This window comes from Danio aesculapii, chromosome 8 (assembly GCF_903798145.1).
Source record: "Danio aesculapii chromosome 8, fDanAes4.1, whole genome shotgun sequence".
Taxonomy (NCBI): Eukaryota; Metazoa; Chordata; class Actinopteri; order Cypriniformes; family Danionidae; genus Danio; species Danio aesculapii.
Genome location: NC_079442.1, coordinates 10,825,678 through 10,848,648, shown reverse-complemented (window position 1 = coordinate 10,848,648; position 22,971 = coordinate 10,825,678). Strand labels below are relative to the sequence as shown.

At 38.8% G+C, this 22,971-nt stretch overlaps 1 protein-coding gene across 2 annotated transcripts in view; it reads left to right on the top strand.

Annotated features, from left to right (window-relative positions):
* The window catches only part of pcsk5b (proprotein convertase subtilisin/kexin type 5b), a 215,209-nt gene that overhangs the window by 162,660 nt on the left and 29,578 nt on the right, over positions 1-22,971 (top strand). Inside the window, exons 21-23 of one of the 2 annotated variants that reach the window (XM_056463159.1) lie at positions 11,280-11,459; positions 16,188-16,415; positions 16,561-16,738. In XM_056463159.1, the coding sequence (XP_056319134.1) occupies positions 11,280-11,459; positions 16,188-16,415; positions 16,561-16,738 (586 nt within the window). Of the gene's footprint in view, positions 1-11,279; positions 11,460-16,187; positions 16,416-16,560; positions 16,739-22,971 lie in introns of those variants that run through there. The other variant, XM_056463164.1, reaches the window with a different exon arrangement.

The following is a 22,971-nucleotide window of genomic DNA, read 5'->3' as shown; positions in this document are numbered from 1 at the left end:
ACTTGCAGCAGCTATCCGTCAAAACAACCTCATCAAAGGAATTCAAACATTAAGCATAAACCACAAAATAAGTCTTTACGCTGATGACATATTATTATACTTACAAAATCCCCAAACATCATTACAAGAAACAATAAAACTTATTGACACTTTCTCAAATATTTCTGAATACTCAATTAACTGGAATAAATCTGCTATACTTCCGGTACATTCCTATAGTGTGGATGTGACATCCCAAACATCACAAATCCCTCTGAGTACCAACTACATCACATATTTGGGTATCAATGTTTCCCCCAGGCTGTCAGAGTTGTTTGGTCTCAACTATACCCCACTACTTAAAAAAATAGATGACGACCTTCAACGCTGGATGAACTTACCACTATCCATCATGGGCAGAATATCAGTAACCAAAATGTCCATACTCCCAAAGATAAACTATTTATTTTCAATGATTCCAACACAGCCCACTCGTACCTGGTTCAAAACTCTAGATTCAATTATCACAAAATTTTACTGGAAAAACAAGACCCCAAGAATTAAATTGACAACCCTACAAAAACCAAAATCACAAGGAGGATTAGAAGCACCACATTTTTACTACTATTTTTTGGCAAATCAGCTTCAAAACATACACAAATGGATTAAACCTAACTCATCAGAATACACCTGGCAAGATATTGAACAATCAATCTGCAAAGACATTAACATTTCAGAATTATATTTTCACAGTCAAACAATCAAGAAACATCACTGTTTTAAAATGCCAACAAGAGAAGCAACTCTGACAGCCTGGTGGAAATTCTATCAGGTCACAAATTCCCCACTTACTCCATCTAAATACACCCCAATCTGGAATAACCCTGATTTCGTAGCTAACAAGAAACGACTCAACTTCCGCACATGGGCAGATAAGGGAATCACACAACTTCAGCATATCTTTAATAATAATAACCTGGCACAATTTTCGCATATAGCCCAGACATACAGCATTGGGAGTAATTGCTTCTTGGAATATTTACAAATCAAATCGTCAATTAAATCAAAATTACTTAACCAATCAATCAATCTAGACCTTCCCCCTCAAATCTCAGAGTTTATTAATATATCTTATTACAAAAATCTGCTCTCCCAAATATACAAAATGATATCAAAATCAGACAATGCATTAGTTCTACCAACTGCTAAATGGGAAAAAGACTTATCCATTACTCCCAATGCTGCACTTTGGACTCAAATTTGCAAAAACACATTTTCCATGACTAAAAATGCTAATTTACAACTTATATAGTATAAAGTACTTTACAGATCACATCTAACTGGGCAGAAATTATTTAAAATGGGTTTCACATCAGAAATATGTTCACATTGCACACAAAACACCCCAGACACTTATCTTCATGCCTTATGGCATTGCACTTTAATAAAAAAATTTTGGGAAAAGGTTACTGACTCACTCTCCAACTTAATGGGATGTCACATCCCATTGTCTCCTTCCCTCTGCATATTAGGTGACATACCCACAATAGATATAAATAATACAAAAGGTCAATTACTTCTGGTGGCGCTAACTATTGCCAGAAAACTATCCTCATGAACTATAAAGCAAGAAATACCATTCACATCTCATCCTGGAAAAATTTATTAACAGAATTCATCTCCATAGAAGATTCTCTTTGCCTGAAGCCATGCCCCAACAACACCTTCATCAGTACATAAACAAGAGGGGAGGGGGGAGAGGGGGTCAGGTATAGGTAAGAGAAAAAAAAAAAAATAAATAAATAAAAGATAAATAAATAATAATAAAAAAATGTCTTTAATATCAAATCTAATTAAAAATAAATTAATTAAAAGGAAAAAACTAAAAGTTTTTAATATTAATCTAATTAATACTTCCCCACATTATAATTCGTTATTTACATACTTTTTTTATTTCCCCATTTGTTCTATTCATTCTCCTTTTCTGTTCCTATCAATTTTTCATTTTTTTTTTATTTTATTTATTTATTTTTATTATTATTATTATTTTTGTTTATTTAGTTTTTCCTCTCCTTTTTTTTTTTTTTTTTTTTTCCATAACCAAGTTCCATATAACTTCAAATGTAACAATAATAATTATTATTTGATTTAATGGAAAGAAGAAAGAGAAAGGAAAAAAAAAAAGGAAAAATGAAAAAACTCCTTGCATATACTTACATATACTACACTCACAGGGTAAGTGTGGCGTGGGCATGGCAGCCTGTGCACTGCACCGGACTGATCCATGCCACACGTCATACTTTTTTAATGCATCACAAAGCAACTGACAAACAGTACACACTTTAATGCTGATTTTATACCTTCCACCACCTCAAATTATTGTGAAAGCTGTTGTTGTTTTATTATTATTAGTATTATTATTATCATTAATATTATCGATGTTAGTATATCATAGTTATCACGTATATCGTTCCTCCTCTCAATCTTTCATTCTTTTTTTTTATTATTATTATTATTATTACTATTATTAATAACTAATCCTAGTATTACCTAAATTCTTCTTTTCAATATTTCTTTACTTTGAGTTTTTACTTTCTGTTTATTATCATTATTATAGTAATGTTTTTTTTTTTTTCCTTCTCTCAATATTCTCATTGTCTTGTCTGCTGCAAATTGTTTCCACTTCCTTTTCTTCTTCTACTCTTTTCCTTCCTTTTTTTCTCTCCTTTTCTAATTTTCTAATCTTCTATTTCTTCTCTTTCCTTTTTCTACTTATTATTATTATCATTATCATTATTATTATTATCATTATTATTATTATCATTATTAATATTATTTGTTCTCTTCCTGAAATCCCAACCCCCCCTTACCTTCTCACTATTATTATCAATATTATTACTTCTACTTTTGTTACCATTATTATTAGTACTGTCCTGACTTGTCCTGTTATCCCCTCATTTTCATTATTACAAGTATTTCTACCATTGTCATTATTCAGGTTGCTGTAGTTGTAGTAGTAGTCATAGTAGTAGTAGTAGTAGTAGTGGTTGTAGTTTGGGTTTTTGAAGTAGTAGTTGAAGTAGTAGATGTCGTTGGTATAGTGGTATCAGAAGTAGTGGATGTGTAGTAGTAGTAGCAGTAGTAGTAGTAGTCGTTGTCTGTGTAGTAGAATCAGAAGCAGTAGATTTTGTAGTAGCAGTCATTCCTGTAGTAGTATCAGTAGTAGATGTAGTAGTAGTATCAGTGGAAGTAGTCGTTGTAATAGGTTCAGTAGTAGTACACATTGTAGGAGTAGTAGTGGTTGTGGATGTAGTAGCAGTAGTTATAGTTGTAGCATTAGAAACTCTCTGTAGTAGTAGTTGGTGTAGTATTTGGGATTTATTTTTATTATTATTATTTTTATTATTGTAGTGGTTGTTGTTAATGATTATTACTGTTGTCCTTTCTTGCTTGTTTACTGTCATTATTACTATCATTATATCACTAGCATTGTTGTCACTCCTTATATAAGTTACTTGCCTCATTTAGTGACTGTTATTGTTCCTTTTGTATGTACTCTGACCTGTTTACCATGTTACCTTTACATGCACACACGCGCACACACACACACACACACACACACACGCACCTGCCGGTACTTGATTGTATTGTTGTTGTTGTTTTTTTTTGTATTTTTGTTATTGTTTCATTTTCTTTGTATTTGCATTATCTCAAATTGTGTACCTTTTGTATATTCTAATAAAAAATAAAAAAAAAGGAAGGGCATCTGCTGTGTAAAACATATGCTGGATAAGTTGGCGGTTCATTCCGCTGTGGCGACCCCAGATTAATAAAGGGGCTAAGCCGAAAAGAAAATGAATGAATGAATGAATTAATAAATGGTTTAATTAATAAATGTGTAATTATTCAACTAATGCTTCAAATGAACATCACAAGTCAACCAAATCTTTACACAAGGGCAGCCCTAATGATTACAATGAACCAAGTAAAATATTACTACATACCTTCAATTGTGGGGATTAACTCTGTAAGATTCTATTCTTTTAGTTTGGTTTTCACACACGCATTCATCCATCTGAAAAAGAATAACAGATAAAAGCATTTTAGCAAAATTAATTTAAAAAGATCATGTCAGCCAAAAGTCACTTTATCACAAAATACTTCTAAATAACCATAATTACCCAGGGTGTCACATAAAATGGTGGCCAAACTTGTTGAAGATGATTAGGTTGGATTTAGCCTTAGCTCAGACATTCCCATCTGCATCAAATGAACCATACATACAGGATTAATTAAAGATAGCTCAAATCACGTCTAGAATGTAAAATGCTCATAGTAAATTAATAACATTTGCTATTCAATGTACAGCTAAACAAAATGTACATGCAGAGCAGGAAATTTATTATGTTCTGACCAAAAAAAAAACATTGTTAGAGAAGCTGAATTTAATACTCTTATGCATCAAGGTATTGTTACAAAAATCAATGAACAAATTTAAGAAGTACAAGTACAAAAATACTACTTACTATTTTACAGTTTACACCTCAAAGGGCACTTTATTTCAATAAAAAGCTCCTAAATTATTCTAATTATCCTTGGTGTGGTGTTTATAAAACGAACAAGCTTAACGTTAGTTTCAAGCATTCTTTAACCTGAGCTCAGACATTCCTGCCTAACGTTACATCAAAAAAACTTAACGTTATCATGCCCGTAAATTAACTTAGCATCGATTGCGGTCGAATGTACAACTAAGTTAAACGAAATGTACCTTACAAGGAGAGCGGGAAGTTTTTGTGTAACTTTATGTGCTGACAAAATACCATCAGATTAGTTAAGTAAACTCCGCTGTATCAAAACCGTATCTAACACAGTGGATTTAACCGTTAACCGTATCTAACAAAGTAGATGCCAAAGACTATAGAACAAAGGGACTTTGCGTATACAAAAGTAATATAAAAAAAATTACCTTATTCTTTCCAAGCTCCTTCCGATGTCACGCGAGCTTTCCCGTCCATCGATCAACAGGTCGGCCTTGACGCGAAGCAACGTTCGGCCATGGGACGATCATAGGTCGGCCGTGGGGCGATCACAGGTCGGCCGTGAGGTGGAGCAAAGTTCGGCCGTGAGGTGGAGCGATCACAGGTCGTCCGTGAGACGAGGACAGGTCGGCCATGAGGCGAGGACAGGTCGGCCGTGAGGCGGAGCAACAGTTCGGCCATTGGGCGATTACAGGTCAGCCATGAGACGAGACAGGTCGGCAGTGATGCTAAGTCGTTAGGTTTAAAAAAAAAAACACGTGCATATACATGATACAGTAAACTATGTGTGTTATTTCTTATAAAAATTGTTAAATACACACTAAACAAATTACGTCTAAGACAAAATTTAGCTCGCTTCCCTCGAAAGTCCAAAGAAAATGGCGGTTTCTCACGCTGATGTGCCTGCATGCAGACGTGACGTACGTGCTCTCTTTCACGTCCACGTTTATATATATATATATATATATATATATATATATATATATATATATATATATATATATATATATATATATATATATATGTGTGTGTGTGTGACTGACGACACACACAACTCTGACAGGACACCGGGAACGCTGGACAGACTGGAAGGAAACAGAGATCAGGTAAGTACAAGAGACGAGTTAAGCTGATAGTGAATACCAGGAGGTACTCTCTATGAGTCCGCTTCGTAAGAAGTACCTAGAAGAGTGGAGGTTTGAATCCCAGGATGCACTGGAATGGCGTGAGTCCGGTGGTAGGTTGCCGCAGGGAATTCTGGGCGTATTCCGCCCAGCCCAGAAACTGGCTCCAGGAGTTTTGATGACCTTGACAGACGGTCAAGGGATGGAGTTTACCTGCAGGTAGATGGCGAGGACTCTTCGACATAGCGCATTCTCTACAGCCTTGGATATATCTCCTCACATCCCTTGCCATATTCGGCCACCAAAAGCATTGGGATAGCAGCGAGAGGGTGTTGTTGGCCCCGGGATGCCCTGTGCCCAGAGATGTATGGCTGGAATGAATGAGATCTACCCGTTGATTTTCAGGGATAAACCGTCGATTAGGGGGACAGCCCGGCGGAGTTCTGGTATCTGGAGTGGCAACAACTGTAGGAGCGGACCATGTGATGGGACAGACAGTAATCTGATCTGGAAGAATCTTGGCCGGGGTCTCAATGGTTTCTTGCTGATCATGTATTCTGGAAAGTGTGTCTGCTCGGATGTTTTTTGATACTGGTCGATATGATATAGAAAAATGAAATCTGGAGAAGAACAAGGACCACTGGGCCTGACGAGGACAGTCTTTTAGCATCTTTGAGGTATTGCAAATTTTTATGATCTGTGATCACCTGGAACGGATGTTTGGCCCCCTCCAACCAGTGTCACCACTCCTCCAGGGCGAGCTTGATAGCAAGAAGTTCTCGGTTCCCGATGTCATAGTTCCTTTCCGCCGGGCTGAGATTCCGGGAGAAATAGGCACATGGATGGAGTAGTGTGGGAGTACCGTGGGACTGAGACAGGATGGTGATGAGACTGTAATTGTGGATGAAACGTTGATAGAAATTGGCAGATCCTAGGAATGGTTGGAGGTTTTTTTATGGTTTTGGGTTCTGGCCAGGAGATGACGGAAGTGACCTTCCCCTCGTCCACATGAACCCCTCTTTGATCGATGATGTACCACAGGAACTGAACAGATGGTAAGTGGAATGAACATTTTTCAGCCTTGAGGTACAACTGGGGTTTCCTGAGGGTCTGCAGGACCTCCGCAACGTGGTGGCGATGTTCGGCCTCACTTCGGGAGTAAATCAGGATATTATCTATGTAGACAATGACGAAGAGATGGAGGAATTCCCAGAGGACTCTGTGGATGAAGTTTTGGAATACGAAGGGGCGTTGACCAGACCATAGGGCATGACCAGGTACTCGTAGTGCCCAGTAGGGGTCACAAACGCAGTCTTCCACTCGTCCCCCTCACGTATTATTACCAGGTTGTATGCGCTGCGGAGGTCCAACTTGGTGAAGATCTTGGTGGATTGGAGTTGTTCCAGGGCTGCAGGGATGAGAGGAAGGGGATATCGAAATTTAACTGTTCCTTGATTAAGTACTCTATAATCGATACATGGCCGCAACCCTCCATCCTTCTTAGCCACGAAGAAGAAGCTTGAGGCAGCGGGTGACGTGGATGGGCGGATATATCCCTGACTCAGATACTCCTGAATGTACTCCTCCATGGCCTTAGTTTCCAGAAGGGACAACGGGTAGATCCTACCTCTGGGCATTGGAGCATCTGGAATCAGGTCTATGTCGCAGTCCCATGGCCGATGTGGAGGTAGCTGGGAAGCTCTCTTGGGGTAAAATACGTCTTCGTATGAGGAGTAGATCTTCGGAATGTGGATGGATCGTTTCTCGACGGGGCTCTCGACTGACGTGACGTAGACTGTTAGGGGTCTCTGAATCTGAAACGGTAGGTCGGGCAAACAGCTGGACATGCATTCTTAACCCCATTTCTTGAGCTCTCCTGTGCCCAAAGAGAGGATGGGATCGTGCTTCACCAGCCACGGGCGCCCTAGGATGATGTCCATTGATGCACCCTCCAGAACCAGGAATTGAATCTCCTCTTTGTGAAGCAATCCCACTTGGAGATTGACGGGTTCACATTTCCGATGGATACGTGCCTGGGAATGGATATTGTTGGTTATAGGTTGAATCTGGTAGATGTGCGTCGAGGCTTCGGTGTGAAGCTGGAGGTGGCGACAGAGGGCGTGCGAGATGAAATTTTCAGCTGACCCGGAGTCGATAAGGGCCGTGACTGAAACAGAGACAGAAGGGGTAGTTAACTGAACATTGGTGGTGAGAGGGTGCATTTTTTCAATGGTAGAACTGAACACACTCACCAAGGAGTGTACTGGACGAATGGGACAGTCCAGCCTGACATGTCCTTCGGCACCACGGTACATACACAGACCCCGGGTCAGCCTCCTCTGTCGCTCAGTGATCGTGAGTCTACCAGATTCGACAAACATTGGTTCTGGTTCTGGAGGGACGACTGGCTCTGGCGGATGGAGGAGTGCTTGAGGTACTGGGGTAAGATCATGCTAGTAGACCTTCAAACGATCAGAACATTGAAGAGATTGTTGGATGAATGTTGATGAATTTTTCCAACCCCATGGTATCGTCGAGGGCTGCCAGCTGTAGTCGAAGGTTGGGCTCCAATCCGAGCCGGTACGTCTTGAGGAGAGATCGCTCATTCCATCCGCTAGCAGCAGCCAGAGTTCGAAACCGGAGCGCATAATCCTGTGTGGACATGGCTCCCTGTTTGAGGTGGTACAATTGATCTCCGGCTGCTACTTCTCCATCCGCATGACCAAAGACCTCCTTAAAATACTTAGTAAAAGTATGAATGGAATTCGTTACCGGCCCAGCTTGCTGCAGATGGTCTCTGCCCACCGGAGAGCCGACCCAGAGAGAAGGGAGATGATGAACGCAATCTTCGACCGATCTGTGGGATATAAATCAGGTTGCATTGTGAATACAAGAGAACATTGTAATAGAAATCCATTGCACTCCTCCACCCCGCCAGAGTAGGGCGCTGGTCGAGCCATGGGACTGGATGAGTGGGTGGACGGTGAAGAAGTGCTCGGTGCTGGTGGTGCTTCAGGAAGTGGTGCAGATGGTAGTTAGACTCTCTTCAGCGAGTCCACCAACTCCTGAATGGGATCGGGAGTGCTCATGCTGTTAGCTGTATTCAGGTCCAGGCTTCTGTTTGGGAAGCAGACGGACAAACAAGGTGAGTAAATGATGAATGATGTTTATTATAACAGCGGAGCACAAAGGTATAATGATGGGGAAGTGAATGAAGTTCGGTTGAGCTGATAATCCTTCTTTGGGGCAGGATGGATGACAGACACTGAGGAAGACCGTATGCACACACCAGAGGGCTTGCGGGGAAGACAGACTGACGACACACACAACTCTGACACCGGGAACGCTGGACAGACTGGAAGGAAACAGATATCAGGTAAGTACAAGAGACGAGTTAGGCTGATAGTGAATACCAGGAGGTACTCTCTATGAGTCCGCTTTGTAAGAACGAGCCTGGACACTGAGTGATGTGAGGTATGTGCTTTTGTAGTGTGTTGGAGTGATTGGGTGCAGCTGTGCGTGATTAGAAGCCAGGTGATGATGCTAGTTGTGTGATACTGGTGGAAGAGCCTGGCCAATCCGTGACATATATATGTGTATTTATTTATATATATATATATATATATATGTATATATATATGTGTTTATATATATATATATATATATATATATATATATATATATATATATATATATATGTATATATGTAGACGTATATATATATATATATATATATATATATATATATATATATATATATATATATATATATACGTATATATATGTATATATATATATATATATATATATATATATATATATATATATATATATAATGTGTATATATATATATATATATATATATATATATATATATATATATATATATATATATATTTAAATTTGGCCCATTTGTTTAAGCTTATCAGTAAGAGTGGCAATGGAGAGGGTGAAGAACCATCTGTCCTTTGTTCTTCTGAAGGACAAAGGTATTAAGAGGTCAAAACTTGCAAAACGGGTTCTTGACCTAATCAACATTTTCCTTCTAATCTACATCATCTCAGACACAGAGAGACACATGGATTACAGTTTTCCATCTAACAAAGTGGACACAAAATGGAACATTTCACTTCATATACGTTTTGATTTAAATGATAATGTATATATTTAATATGCATTGTTTGAGATACTCTGCTTATTAATGTTTATATATGAATGCTTAGGTAAAGATCAACAATACATGTGATATATGAATTTATATTTTCAGAACAATGCCTTGGGTAAACTAAAAGTGGTTTGGAAAGTAAATTATGCACAGGGAAATATTTAAGACACTTAAATATAAAAACAGTTTAACTGTAACTATGCAAATGCCAGTCACACTATGGATAACACCCTCCAGCGACCACCTCACAGGATCATCCAATCGCAATGCTGGATTTGAAAGGCGCCATCTTTTTAATCCCGCCTTTCAGAAAAAGGATAAAACATTCAAAGAAGTTAAAGGTGTGGGTGGTGGTGATACACAAGGTAGTAGTGGTGGGACACATTTTGTGTTGTTTTCAATGCAAGCGTTACACCACTGAATGTCTGCAAGATGATACAAAAGGATTTTCTGCACATTCCAGGCTATCCAAATTGCTCAAAGATTACAGAACTTTGCTGCGTGTTTCAGCAAGGATGTACTCGGTGATTGGATTCAAAGTGCTTTTTTCAAGGCGTCTGAAACCATTGTTTTAGAACTACCACCTCTCGTCCAGATTTTTTGGACCTCTACCTTCAAGGATAAAGACGTCGGCGTGTCTTCGACATCAAAACCACCACCTCCAGAAATCTCCCATTCTGCGTGTTCCAGAGTCTCCAGATTTCTTCTTCTCAAAGCTCAAGAGAGTTCCAGCTTCTTCCAACCACTGCATCAACAGCAGAAACTAAAATATACCACTTTCCAAACCTCTAACAGAGACCTTGGCATACTGTGTTTCAGTATAAAAATGTCAAATTAATTAAATGTATATAAATAAAGATATTCATTAATAGAATAAACTTCCTGAGTTGTTTGTTATTTTAGAATAAGGTTTACCTTATCAGACTAGCTTGTATTTAGAAAAGATAACAGAGTTATTAATCACAATCCTCAACTTAATCATCTTCATGATTCATGCCTATGCTCTTCATTTATTGTACATTTAGTAATTTTAGTTACTCTTGTTTATTCTTTTGTTAATAAATACTCTTTATTACAGTTGTGTCATCCCTGTGTTGATAATACAGTAATGCAAAAGCGGTTGTTCCTTGCGCCACCTGGTGGATATTGCATAAAGCACAAAAGTGTTTTTTAAATGAAAAGGCGGCTTTTGCTACTGCAACACAGCGCATGACAAGTTGCAGGATGGCACATGAAGAAACGCACATTCTCGGTAGCCATATCTGTAGCAGATCTATGTCACAAGCACCAAATATATCAACATTGTCATATACATATTCATTACCATACTAAATCTAATACTTGTCACATTGTACAAACATTGAGGGTTATTATACTGTCTTACTCAAATTTAATTATCTTTTTCCTGCTCACTTATTGATGAAGAGTTCCTCTTCCTGCATAAGGATAAATCTCTTTTTGACTGTCCCATAGGATACTTTACAAACCTAGAAAAGAAGCAGTGTATGCCTTGCCACAGTGATTGTGCAGCATGTAATGGACCTGATGAAGATGACTGCTCCTCCTGCAGATTTCCTAAACATGTTAGTTACAATGGAAAGTGCCTATTGAGCTGCCCATCAGACACTTACCTGGATGGAGAAGAGTGTCAAGGTATAGTACATATATATATATATATATATATATATATATATATATATATATATATATATATATATATATATATATATATATATATATATATATATATATATGTATATATATTTATTTATTTATTTATTAATGGGTTTATTGTAATGTGTTTATTTTATTCTTCTTTATATTTCTTAATTGTAATAATATGTTGGTATTAATTTAGAACACACACACACATACATACACACACACACACACACACACACACACACACACATACATATATGTATATATATATATATATATATATATATATATATATATATATATATATATATATATATATATATATATATATATATATATATATATATATAATGTTGGTAGCATTAGGAATAATGGGTAGGAATAAAATGTCAATACACCGGACCATGACGTTATTCAGTGGTTACAGTGAAAAAACCATGAAACATCACTATTCAGTTTACTAACACCACTGACTTTCAGTTCACTTCACTATTGTTTGCCAAGCGAAAATGACTCACTCTGTCTAATCTTCAAGAAGAGCCCACAGTTACCTCTTTCGTCATGTTTTCTGGCTGACTTGAGATCGCTTTGCGTCTGTCTCCTGATCCATTCACTCAGTTTCATCTTCTCTTGATCAGCCTCATTATCAGATTTACTTGTGTTTACACACATTAAATACTTGTGTACACACATTAAACACAGCTTTGCTCGTTGTTTTTCACTCAGACTCATTCTCTCTCTCTCTCTCTGTCACACACACACAAACAAACATGCAGGTATTCAACACGCACCAGTTAATGCCGGATCAATTAAAATAAATACCGGAACGCAAAACACGAATATCTGACATTTCCCGGAGCAAGATCCAGCTCAAATTAAGGACTGCCGCCAACAGTAAATTTGCGTACTTAACACACAGGACTTATTCACCGTCTGTGAAATGTTTCCTTTGCCTCGCGATCTCTAATGAGGCAAGCAGACCTCACAGCACTCGAACTCCCAGATGCCCCGTCCAAACTCCTGTCTTGCCTCTGCTGTTTTTGTCCGGTTTGCACTTTATGCTGGAGCTCACACCCCTTGTTTTGGCTTTCGATTGGCTGGTACTTTGCCGCAAAAGCTGCATGGTAGGATTCAAAATGTCTCTTAAGTTTAGATTTTTTACAAGAGGAAATGCGTTTTGTACAAATCAGACAGAGCAGAGCACCAGAGCTTTCAACAAAAGCAAATGTTTCTGCCCACCCACTTTGAAACTTTCGATGTTCCTCAGGATTATTTTCTTTTTGCCATCATCACCACTCATGAATGTTTGAATTTATGTGCACGCGGTTACCATAGAAACGGAAGTTTATTCACAGCGCCGCACGCATGCATTGTTCGAAACGTCAAGTTTTTATTCTTTTTCCTCCAAAAAATAACAATAACGAGGGAACTGTAACTGTATTTTCAATAGGAACCTGATTTATATTTATCTGACTGTTATCATTTTTTTAACTGAAAAAATATTATTTAAGTGAGACAGCAGGAGAGCCACGTATTTTGGTCAAAGAGCCACTTGTGGCTCGCGATCCATACGTTCCCGGCCACTGCACTAGGCTATTGGTGCCAACCGTTTTATAGATTTAAAATATTTTAATTATGAATGGTAAAAACATTGTATGTGAAACCATGACATGTCAACACCATCATATTATTTTTCCCCCTGAAGCAAGATGCGTAAGCATTTAGCAACTACTGTCCCAGAAAACAGAACAATAATTGGGGACTGCAAACACTATGTGAAGTTTATTTACAAACTAATTTCAAGAGGATCATGTGCGTATGATTGCTTGCGGCTGGTCCTGCATTATCCAATTTATGATTCACCAATCAGACAATTCCTAAGCCACTATAAATACCCTAAGTTCCATATAACAGCCATCTTCATTTTGAAGAATCCCCCCTTCCACCACTACTCCTCCTCCTTTCCGAGATGGGTGACACGGTGGCCCAGTTGTTAGACACTGTTGCCTCACAGCAAGAATGTCACTGGATGTAGTCCTTTCCAAGCCAGCCGACATTTTTGTGCGGAGTTTATACGTCCTCCCCATGCTCATGTGGGTTTCCCGGTTTCCTCCCACCGTTACAAAAAAAATGCAACTTTTTTAATTGACTAATCCAAATCGGCACCATAGACATGCACCTAGTAAGTCGTTACCTCTTAAGAGCAATCCCTGTCTTCATTAGCTAATACAGCAGGAGAGTTCTCAAGAGCTACCTGAGCTCAAACCCCTCTCTTGCCTTGCAAACGAGAGGAAACCCCGGGCTTGAGGATCTTATGAGCTCAGGGCTTTCTCCCAGGACAGCATACCAAACAAGCTTTATAATCAATCATCAGCTAAGTGTGAACTTTTAAAATATGTTTTAAGAAAGAAAGCATTTTCAATCTTCACTTCAGATTTTTTTTAACCCCTGTGCACTCTTCAAACTTACTACCTTTTTGTAATGTTTGGAATGAAAACATCAAGTAAACTGCTGTAAAAGTGCATCAAAACTACTAAATGTTAAAATAATTTTACAATATTTTAACCAAATTCATAAACCTACCTCCGTTTTCTCTCGACTTGGCACATCCAATTGCCGTAAATATGTCTAAATAGTAAATTCCTTAAGGCCACAGTAAAGCCTCTAGCAAGCCTCAGACACAGTGGTCGCTGGCATGGATCATTCGAGTGCCAGACCGCCACTCTACGTGGTGAAGCACAGATCATTTGCCAATACATTAGCCATGACATCGTGAGCATGCCTCCACTAGCAGCCCTGTCCAATCCCCACGCATGGTGCATTTACACTACAGTGGGTCAGTCCCATCAGAGGACAGTCCCACTCGCAATGCTGCAATGCCACTGCTTTCGTGGAACATCAAATTAAGGAATGACAAGCCTGTTCCTCCCTAATGCTGCTTGCAAATTAATCAGGTAAAGGCTTCGTGTATATACATATTAATGACATGTGCACCATTTTAAGGTTGCATCAATTTAGTTTACTAAGTTAATCTTTATTTCTATAGTGTTTGTAGCATACTTCGCCATAAGAGGCAAACACTAATGCAGCTGTACCTGTAAATGCAGGTCAAGGCAGGCAAGAGCAAACGAATGCCAATAATATTAGTAAATAAATAGATATAGTAATAAATATATATAAAAAAATAATAAAACAAAAACTGATTAGCAATTTCAGCTTAGAAATCCACCAGTTCAGCAATCACTCAGAATCACATGTCATAATGCATTACTGCCACCACAGTGACTGCTCCCGCCAGACGATGCACACCTCTCTATGAAGCGACAGCTCCTGCTGGAGACGTACACCTCATAAAGCACCATTGCCACAACAGTGACCACTCCCACTGGAGACGCACACATCGTAATACACCACTGCCACCGCAGTGACAGCTCCCTCTGGAGATGTACACCTCATGATGCACCACTGCCACAGCAGTGACTGCTCCTGCTGAAGACGTACACCTCATGATACACCACTGCCACCACAGTGACGGCTCTCGCTGAAGACGCACACCTCATAATGCATCACTGCCCCAGCAGTGACTGCTCTCACTGAGCATTTATACACCTTGAGTTCTACATTTCACTTGGTACATCCCCATTGTATAACTGTCACAGCAGTGACCATTTTCGCTTGAGCACTCACAGACTTACATTTCTAATTTTCACTACTGATTTATCCTCCCTACTCACTGCCTCAGCAGTAATCACTCTTCCTTGAGCACTTATACACTTCCATTTCTACTTTTCACTAGCGTTCTGAAGGCAGGCTAGACACTGTTCTCGGACCCCTATCTCTCTCTCTATCCTGATAGGGGGAATAACATGAGTTAGGGTGTCTTTCTGAGCTCAGAACCCTCTCCCTGGACAGCGTGCCAAATACACATATTCTATTCAGTCAAATATCTGTGAGTGTGAACTAATGAAGTGAATGTTTTCATCCTGAATATAACAAAGAGATGTATATTCACCCAGAGTGTATTGTTCAGTTTTTTTTAAAGCATTTTCTCAAAATATGCGTCAAAATAAGATTTATCACCAAAAATCATTCCGTTAGCTGAAACACAGGAAAATTTATGGCCAAATTAAGACTCAAAATCACCCCAGAGTGGATGAAAATATCCCCAAAATGAACATAAGAGTTAAATCTGAATCTTAAAAAAAAATAACAGAAATGGGCCTCCTATGAGAAAAAAATGTTGTTTTAATACAATAGTTGATGGATTTAACGTATTTCTATGTTTTGTATTTTTACTACAAACTGAGGTTGATATTTCCATTTAAATTCAAAATTAATTTAAATAGTAATACTTCATTAATTTAGCTATTTTAAATTTGTTGAATAATTGTTGGTTGTGTGAGTATGTAATCGGTCTGCTAATGTTTGTGTTATGTGCAAAAATTAAAAACATCTTGATTGCTAGTGTCTGATTTTGACAAGCAAGCAAAAAGAAGACTTTTTAAAGAGGAAAGTTAGGATGTTATATAAAAGCATAGCTTTATAATTCAGTACATGTAAGATACATGTTTCATTTGTCTGAGTACAAGTTTTATAGTTTTTAGTTTAGCCTCACTTCTCAAGAAGCAGTGAACTATTTCTAAATATGTCAATATTCAATATAAAATATATGAATATACAGTATATTGCAAAACTAACTACATATATCTTTTTTTTTAGACTGTGACAAGTCATGCTTGACTTGCTCAGGTCCTTACCTGTCCTCATGCCTCACCTGCAGAGCAAACATGAGGATAGATGGTAATGGCCACTGTGAATTTGTCAGTGACTTCTCTACATTCATGGATGAGAGTGGTCAGGGCCAGCCATGTCACAAGAGCTGTCTCCGCTGTTCTGGCACAGATAAGGATCAGTGCCTCAGCTGCAAACCCAATTACATCCTGCTCAGTGAGACCTCACCAAATATAAATGTCTTAAAATAATTAACATGGACTAAAATTAAAATGAACAAAATGAAAAAGTTTGTAAAAACTAAGCCTTAAATATAAATTATAGATTTGACATATTGTCCATATTTGGTTATTTTTATCAGATCAGACTTGTGTGTCCATGTGTCCGGATGGTTACTATGAAGACAAGGAAAAACAAGAGTGTGTTCAGTGTCATTTGAACTGTGCATCATGCTATGGACATCAGAGTAATGACTGTTTTACCTGTAAACCAAGCCTGGTTCTGCTAGGACACAGCTGCTTCACCATCTGTCCACCAAGGTATCATACAACTACTTATTTGATACATTAATACATTACTTTCATATTTATTTGGCTTTTATTTAAATCAAATCACATAGGAAATTGTATTGAACACAGTTAAATAGGGCCATGGATAGTAAGTGTGGCTTGGATGTATCTAAATTTTAAAAATTAATCTAAAAAATCAGCAAATTTTAGGGTTCCATGCATTATGGATTTGGGCTAGATAAAAGTCAGGAAATTTTATGGGTTTTTTTATGTTTGTTTGTTTTTTTGTCCAAGTCATGACATATCGGACACTCTTGCTTGTCACTTTAAAAAGTAGCTTCCACTTACCAAATTGTACATTTTAGTTTTTTTTTTTCTTTAAATCTGTTTTACGTCTATTGTTATGGTTTGTTTACAGTGCCATTATATCGTTGTGAACCTGTACCTGTTAACTAATATCAACATGACAGGAAAATATCAATTTCAAAAGCTTTGTTTAGACAATTTCCACTTCTAAGACTGGGTATTAGACTATGTGCTCTGATTCGTTTCTTTATCTTTTTTTGTTTTTTATTAATCTGAGTAAATTATAAAAGGTAAATTATACCTTGTTGCTCTATGGCTATTATTACTCATGAAAATAATTGTAATATTATGTAAACCACAACAGTACCTTGTTTTTTTACGTTCAATTTAAGTTATGGAAAGTCAAAGAAAAGCCAAGGAAATTTGACATTTGGCTAAGAGTGGGAAACTTAAATCTTGCACAGACATAATTAAAAAGATTTGAGCTTTTTCATCTCATCTCATTTTCCAAGCCAACCAAGCCCTGTAGGACTCCTTCTTCAGCTTGACGGCATCTCTTACTTTCGGGGTCCACCACCAGGTTCGTGGATTGATGCCTCGACAGGCACCACAGACCTTAAGGCCACAGCTCCTCACAGCCGCATCAGCAATGGAGTCAGAGAACATGGACCACTCTGCTTCAATGTCTCCAGCCTCCCTCGGGATCTGGTCAAAGCTCTTCCGGAGGTGAGAGTTGAAAATTCCTCTGACTTGAGGTTCAGCTAGACGTTCCCAGAGGACCCTCACAATACGTTTGGGCCTGCCAGGTCTGTCCAGCTTTACCCCCTGCCAGCGGATCCAACTCACGACCAGGTGATGATCAGTTGACAGCTCTGTCCCTCTCTTTACCCGAGTGTTCAAGACATACGGTCGGAAATCAGATGATACAACCACAAAGTCGATCATTAACCTCCACCTTTGGGTATCCTGGTGCCACGTGTACTGATGCACACCCTTATGGTCGAACATGGTGTTTGTTATGGACAAACTGTGATTAGCACAGAAGTCCAATAACAGAACACCACTCGGATTCAGATTAGGGAGGCCATTCTTCATAGTCACGCCTCTCCAGGTGCCACTGTCATTACCCACGTGGGCCTTGACAGGGTGTCCGCAGGGTTGTAAAAGGTAGTAAATAAAATTAGCCAAAATTAAGGGCATTAAAAAGTATTGAAAAGTAATAAACGTTATCTGACGAGTTATTACATTTTCGAGCCCAATTTTTTTGATAAATTTTCAATTTGTGTTAAGTGCAAGCCTTTATTTAAAATTTTGCGTGGATTTATTTATGTTGAGAGTAAGACCTGAGCACTGTCAGGTGAGGTGTTGTTCGCGCACGTGCTGAAACAAACTGAGTACTCGGCTGGCTTGCTGCCAACCATATAGGCGAGCTCGCTTTTGTTCATTAATTAAATTAAAACATGGGGAAATGCAAGTTTTCAGACCTCTGGCTGGAAGACTCAAGATTTAAAGACTGCTTTAGGCCTATAGTTGGCAACAGCCGCGAGGCTTATAGCCATGTCTGCAAGAAGATATATTGGTTCATATCAGCTGTCAATCACTGAAGGCTATTTCGCTGTCAGATGACAGGGAGCTTTTGTGGCTGCGGGAAATGCAAATGGGTGAAGAGTAAAAACCCCACCTAAAATTCTAAATAATAAATAATGGCACCGGTGACAGCGATTATGTGTTGAATGTGGATCCGCCAGCCGAGATCAATCGTGTGTTTTCTAACTAATCTAACACTGTACACGTCATCGCCAAATAAGCTCGCCTTTACTACGTTTAAACTGCAACTGCAGCTCATGACAAAGAACTGTACTGCGCGGGTGGTCATCGCGAGAATCCTGCTCTCTCCCGCACAGCTGACTCGCCTGCTTTTTTCACAAACACAGAAAAATGTAAATCCGCGCATAATGAGACTGAGCATTTAATATGACACAAACCAAAACCAACCAGAGTGATAGAAGTAAGACTTTTTTCTTTCTTTTGTCCATTTTTTCTTGAGGTGTATATTATTTTCCTATTTAATTACTGATTACTGCTTTGCAGCTTTCAGCCTTGAATTGAATGATTTATTATAATCTTTAAATTGTTTGAATTAACATGCATATAAAAACAGTAGTGCAAAATAAATAGTTCTTACTACAATGCTTCATTTTTGTTTGATGCAAACCATAAATTTATTTTTCATAAAGTAACAATGAGACTTTTTATAGCAGATAACTTACATTTAAGCACATGCAAGGCAGCATGATCATGAGAAATGTAATTCATTGTTAGTATTATTGTCATCATCGTCAACATTAATATTTTATAATTATTAGACATTCGTTTTGGAATTATTACACAAATATTTATAAGTCATCACAGCATTAGTTAGACAGTTGTTTCTGGTTTTTATTAGTCCTAACTGATGTTGTTTTTTAAATACAATAAATCCCTTAATTTACAATTTGCAGTGGAGCTCATTCATTTATGGTGGGTGCTCTTACATTTTTTTCTGGTGCTCCAAAATATTTAAAGTTGGGAACACCGGTGCTACCAAGTAAAAAAGTTAATTTTGAGCCCTGACACACCTTATCTATCGGCACAGTTCAGCACGGTTGTCTAACTGTGCCAAGAACTGTGGGCCGAGAACTGTTTGTAATCGCGCCGCGCCGTTCCAGGCTTGGAGAAACAACCATAACTGAACTTTTAGAAGAGCGACTATTGACATTGATGACATATATGACATTGATTAAAAACTATGGATAAAGGCCCATTGTGACATCTTGATTAATCCCTCTGCTTTACTTAAATGTATATGTTATCTGCAATATGTGATTCATTTCATTTACGATACTACAGTTGCAGCTCTAAGTCGTGCTAGTATACATTTTTTTTTTAGTAAATTCTACTTAAGCAGTTCTGTAAATACTCTGCTTGAAGTACCCCAGTACAGCAGAGTCCTCAGTCTGAGCACCTTACAGCACCCCTCCCAAGGACTCCAAGAAGGCCGGGTACTCTGCACTGGTGTTTGGCCTGTAGGCACAAACCACAGTGAGAGACCTATCGCTGACCCGAAGGTGCAAGGAGGCGACCCTCTCGTTCACCAGGGAAAACTCCAACGCATGGCGGTTTAGCTGGGGAGCTATAAGCAAGCCCACACCAGACAACCGCCTCTCACTGTGGGCAACTCCAGAGTAGAAAAAAAGTCCAGCCCTTCTCAAGAAGGTAAGTTCCAGAGCCCCAGCTGTGCGTGGAGGTGAGCCCAATTATCTGTAGTCGATACTGCTCCACCTCCTGCATAAGCTCAGGCTCCGTCCCTCCCAGTGAAATGACATTCCATGTTCCAAAAGCTAGTTTCTGTGCCTGATGATCAGGTTGTTGTGGTCCTAACCTTCAACCACCACCCGTTCTACAATGCACTAGCCCCTTACGGCTAATTCAACAAATGGACAATTTCAGCTATTATTGTACACTTTTATTATTGTACAGCTATTATTAAGACTTACATACATTCTCGGAAATCGGAACTGTGGTGTGGTGTGAGAGGACACTGGCGCAACCTGGCTGCCGCTTCTCCGCCAGATTATGCAGCTCCTGTGAATAGAGCGCTTACTTTTTGTGGCTGTGGTTTCACTTATATTTTATCGTGACTGCATCGTGACTTTTGATCGGAGCTGGAACTTTACTGCCTTTGCCACCAGGTATTCCTTATGCTCCATTTAGCATCTGTTTTGCTAGCACGCGGCTATGCTCCTTTTTATTGCTTTTATCCTGGATTTTATTGGAGCACTCGTCACGACCTTTATTGGTCACCTGGATTTTAATATGATCACCTATTCTACCAATGAACTGTACAATTTTGAACACACTTCGTTTCCTGATACTGATGTGTACTGTTGCAACTTCTACGTCGTCCAAGATACAGCCACAGGGGCTCTCGCCGGAAATTCCCAGCAACGTTACACCCTGCTGGTACAATTAACACGGTCTGGTCTAACAGGCGTGTGAATCATCATCGTCTTACATCGCGGTGTTGTCCTGCAAATCTGGCTTGTCTCCAGAAGTCTCTGGCTGTCCAAGGGATTTTGCCTCAACACAGTCAGGTTTGCACATTTAAACGCTCGCTCTATAAACAACAAAGCTGCCTCGATTTGTGATCTTATTGTTGACAATAAGCTTGACTTTCTTTGCCTTGGTGAAAGTTGGCATCAGCCAAATGACTATCTTAATCTAAATATGTGTACTTTAACTGGCTATAAATACCTTGAGCGGCCTCGCTCCACCGGGGTGGTGGCTTGGCTGTCATTTTCCAATTGGATGTGGCTGTATCTGCAGTAACACTGCCCTTCTTCCCCACCTTTGAATGTTTGCCGTTTAAAATATCTGGTCCATCGCCGGTCCTGATTTTAAATATCTATCGTCCACCCAAACTTAATATTGACTTTTTCTCTGAATTTTCTGAGTTGTTGACGCTCGCCAGTGCACACTGCTCTGCTATTCTTCTAACTGGTGATCTGAATTTTCGTGTTGACAATATGAACTGTATCCATGCTTCATGTTTTATGGACATTTTAGACTGTTTTAACTTCATTCAGCATGTTACTTTTCCGACGCACAAACATGGTCACAAATGGACTTGGTTTGGTCCTCTGGAGTGATTATTAATTCACTTGCAGGGGCTGAAGTTTCTATTAGTGACCATAAACTCCTCACTTTCAATCTCACTCTACCCGCCACACAGATTGCCAGTGAACGCACTATTTTCTTTAGGCAACTTAGAAAAATTTACCATGATCATCTCAGGCAAATGACTGGTGGATTATCTGTTATTTCATCTGTCGACCAGTACAATCATGTCTTCAAGCGTGTATTGGATGACATTGCTCCCATGAGAAGTCGTGTTGTTACATTTAAATGATCATTTCCATGTTATACACACGATCTTCATAAAATGCAAGCTGTTGGCAGGCAGTTGGAGCGGAAGTACATTAATCTGGTCTCCTGGTGCATAGACTTTTGTTTGCATCAAAATAACACCAAAATAACTATTGCGATGCTCTTACAGCCGCAAAAAGAGAATTTAATTAAGAACCATATGTTCTAATAGTTCTAATATCAGAGTTCTATTTCGTACAGTCTACAATCTGATCAATCCCTCTTGTAACTTGGACCCCCCGACTATTGAACGATGCAACGAGTTTCTTAAATTCTTTACAGATAAAATTAATGACATATTCAACTCTATTGCCTATAATCATACTTATGTCCCTGTTGAGTTGTTTCCCTCCGTCCTTCCTGTCTCTGGTTTCTCAACTTTTAACACGGTTGACTGATTTTATTATACATCTTGCAATGAATTCTACCACCTGTATACTCGATCCATTTCCTACAACTGTCTTGAAGCACTCTGTGTCTGTTTTTGAGCCCCACATCACTGCCATTGTTAATGCCTCCCACAGTAGTGGGTTTGTTTCACCTGTTCTGAAGATGGCTGCTGTAACTCTAGTTCTCAGAAAACCAGGCAGTGATATTTCGCTGATGTCTAATTATCGGCCGATCTCAAATCTTCCATTCTTAGCTAAAGTCCTTGAGCGTGTGTGGTGTGCCAACTACAAAACCATCTCCAAACAAACAGTTTATTTGAGAAATTTCAGTCTGGTTTTAGATCGGGTCACAGTACTGAAACTGCCTTAGAGTTGTCAATTCAATTAAATTCAATTCACCTTTATTTGTATAGCGCTTGATTGTGTCAAAGCAGCTTCACATAAAAGGTCATAGTAAATTGGAACAGTGTAGTTCAGTTTGTAGTGTTTAAGTTCAGTTCAGTTTAGCTCAGTTCAGTGTAGTTTAATAATCACTACTGAGAGTCCAAATATTGAAGAGCAAATCCAACGATGCGCAGCTCAATAGATCCTGAACCATGCAAG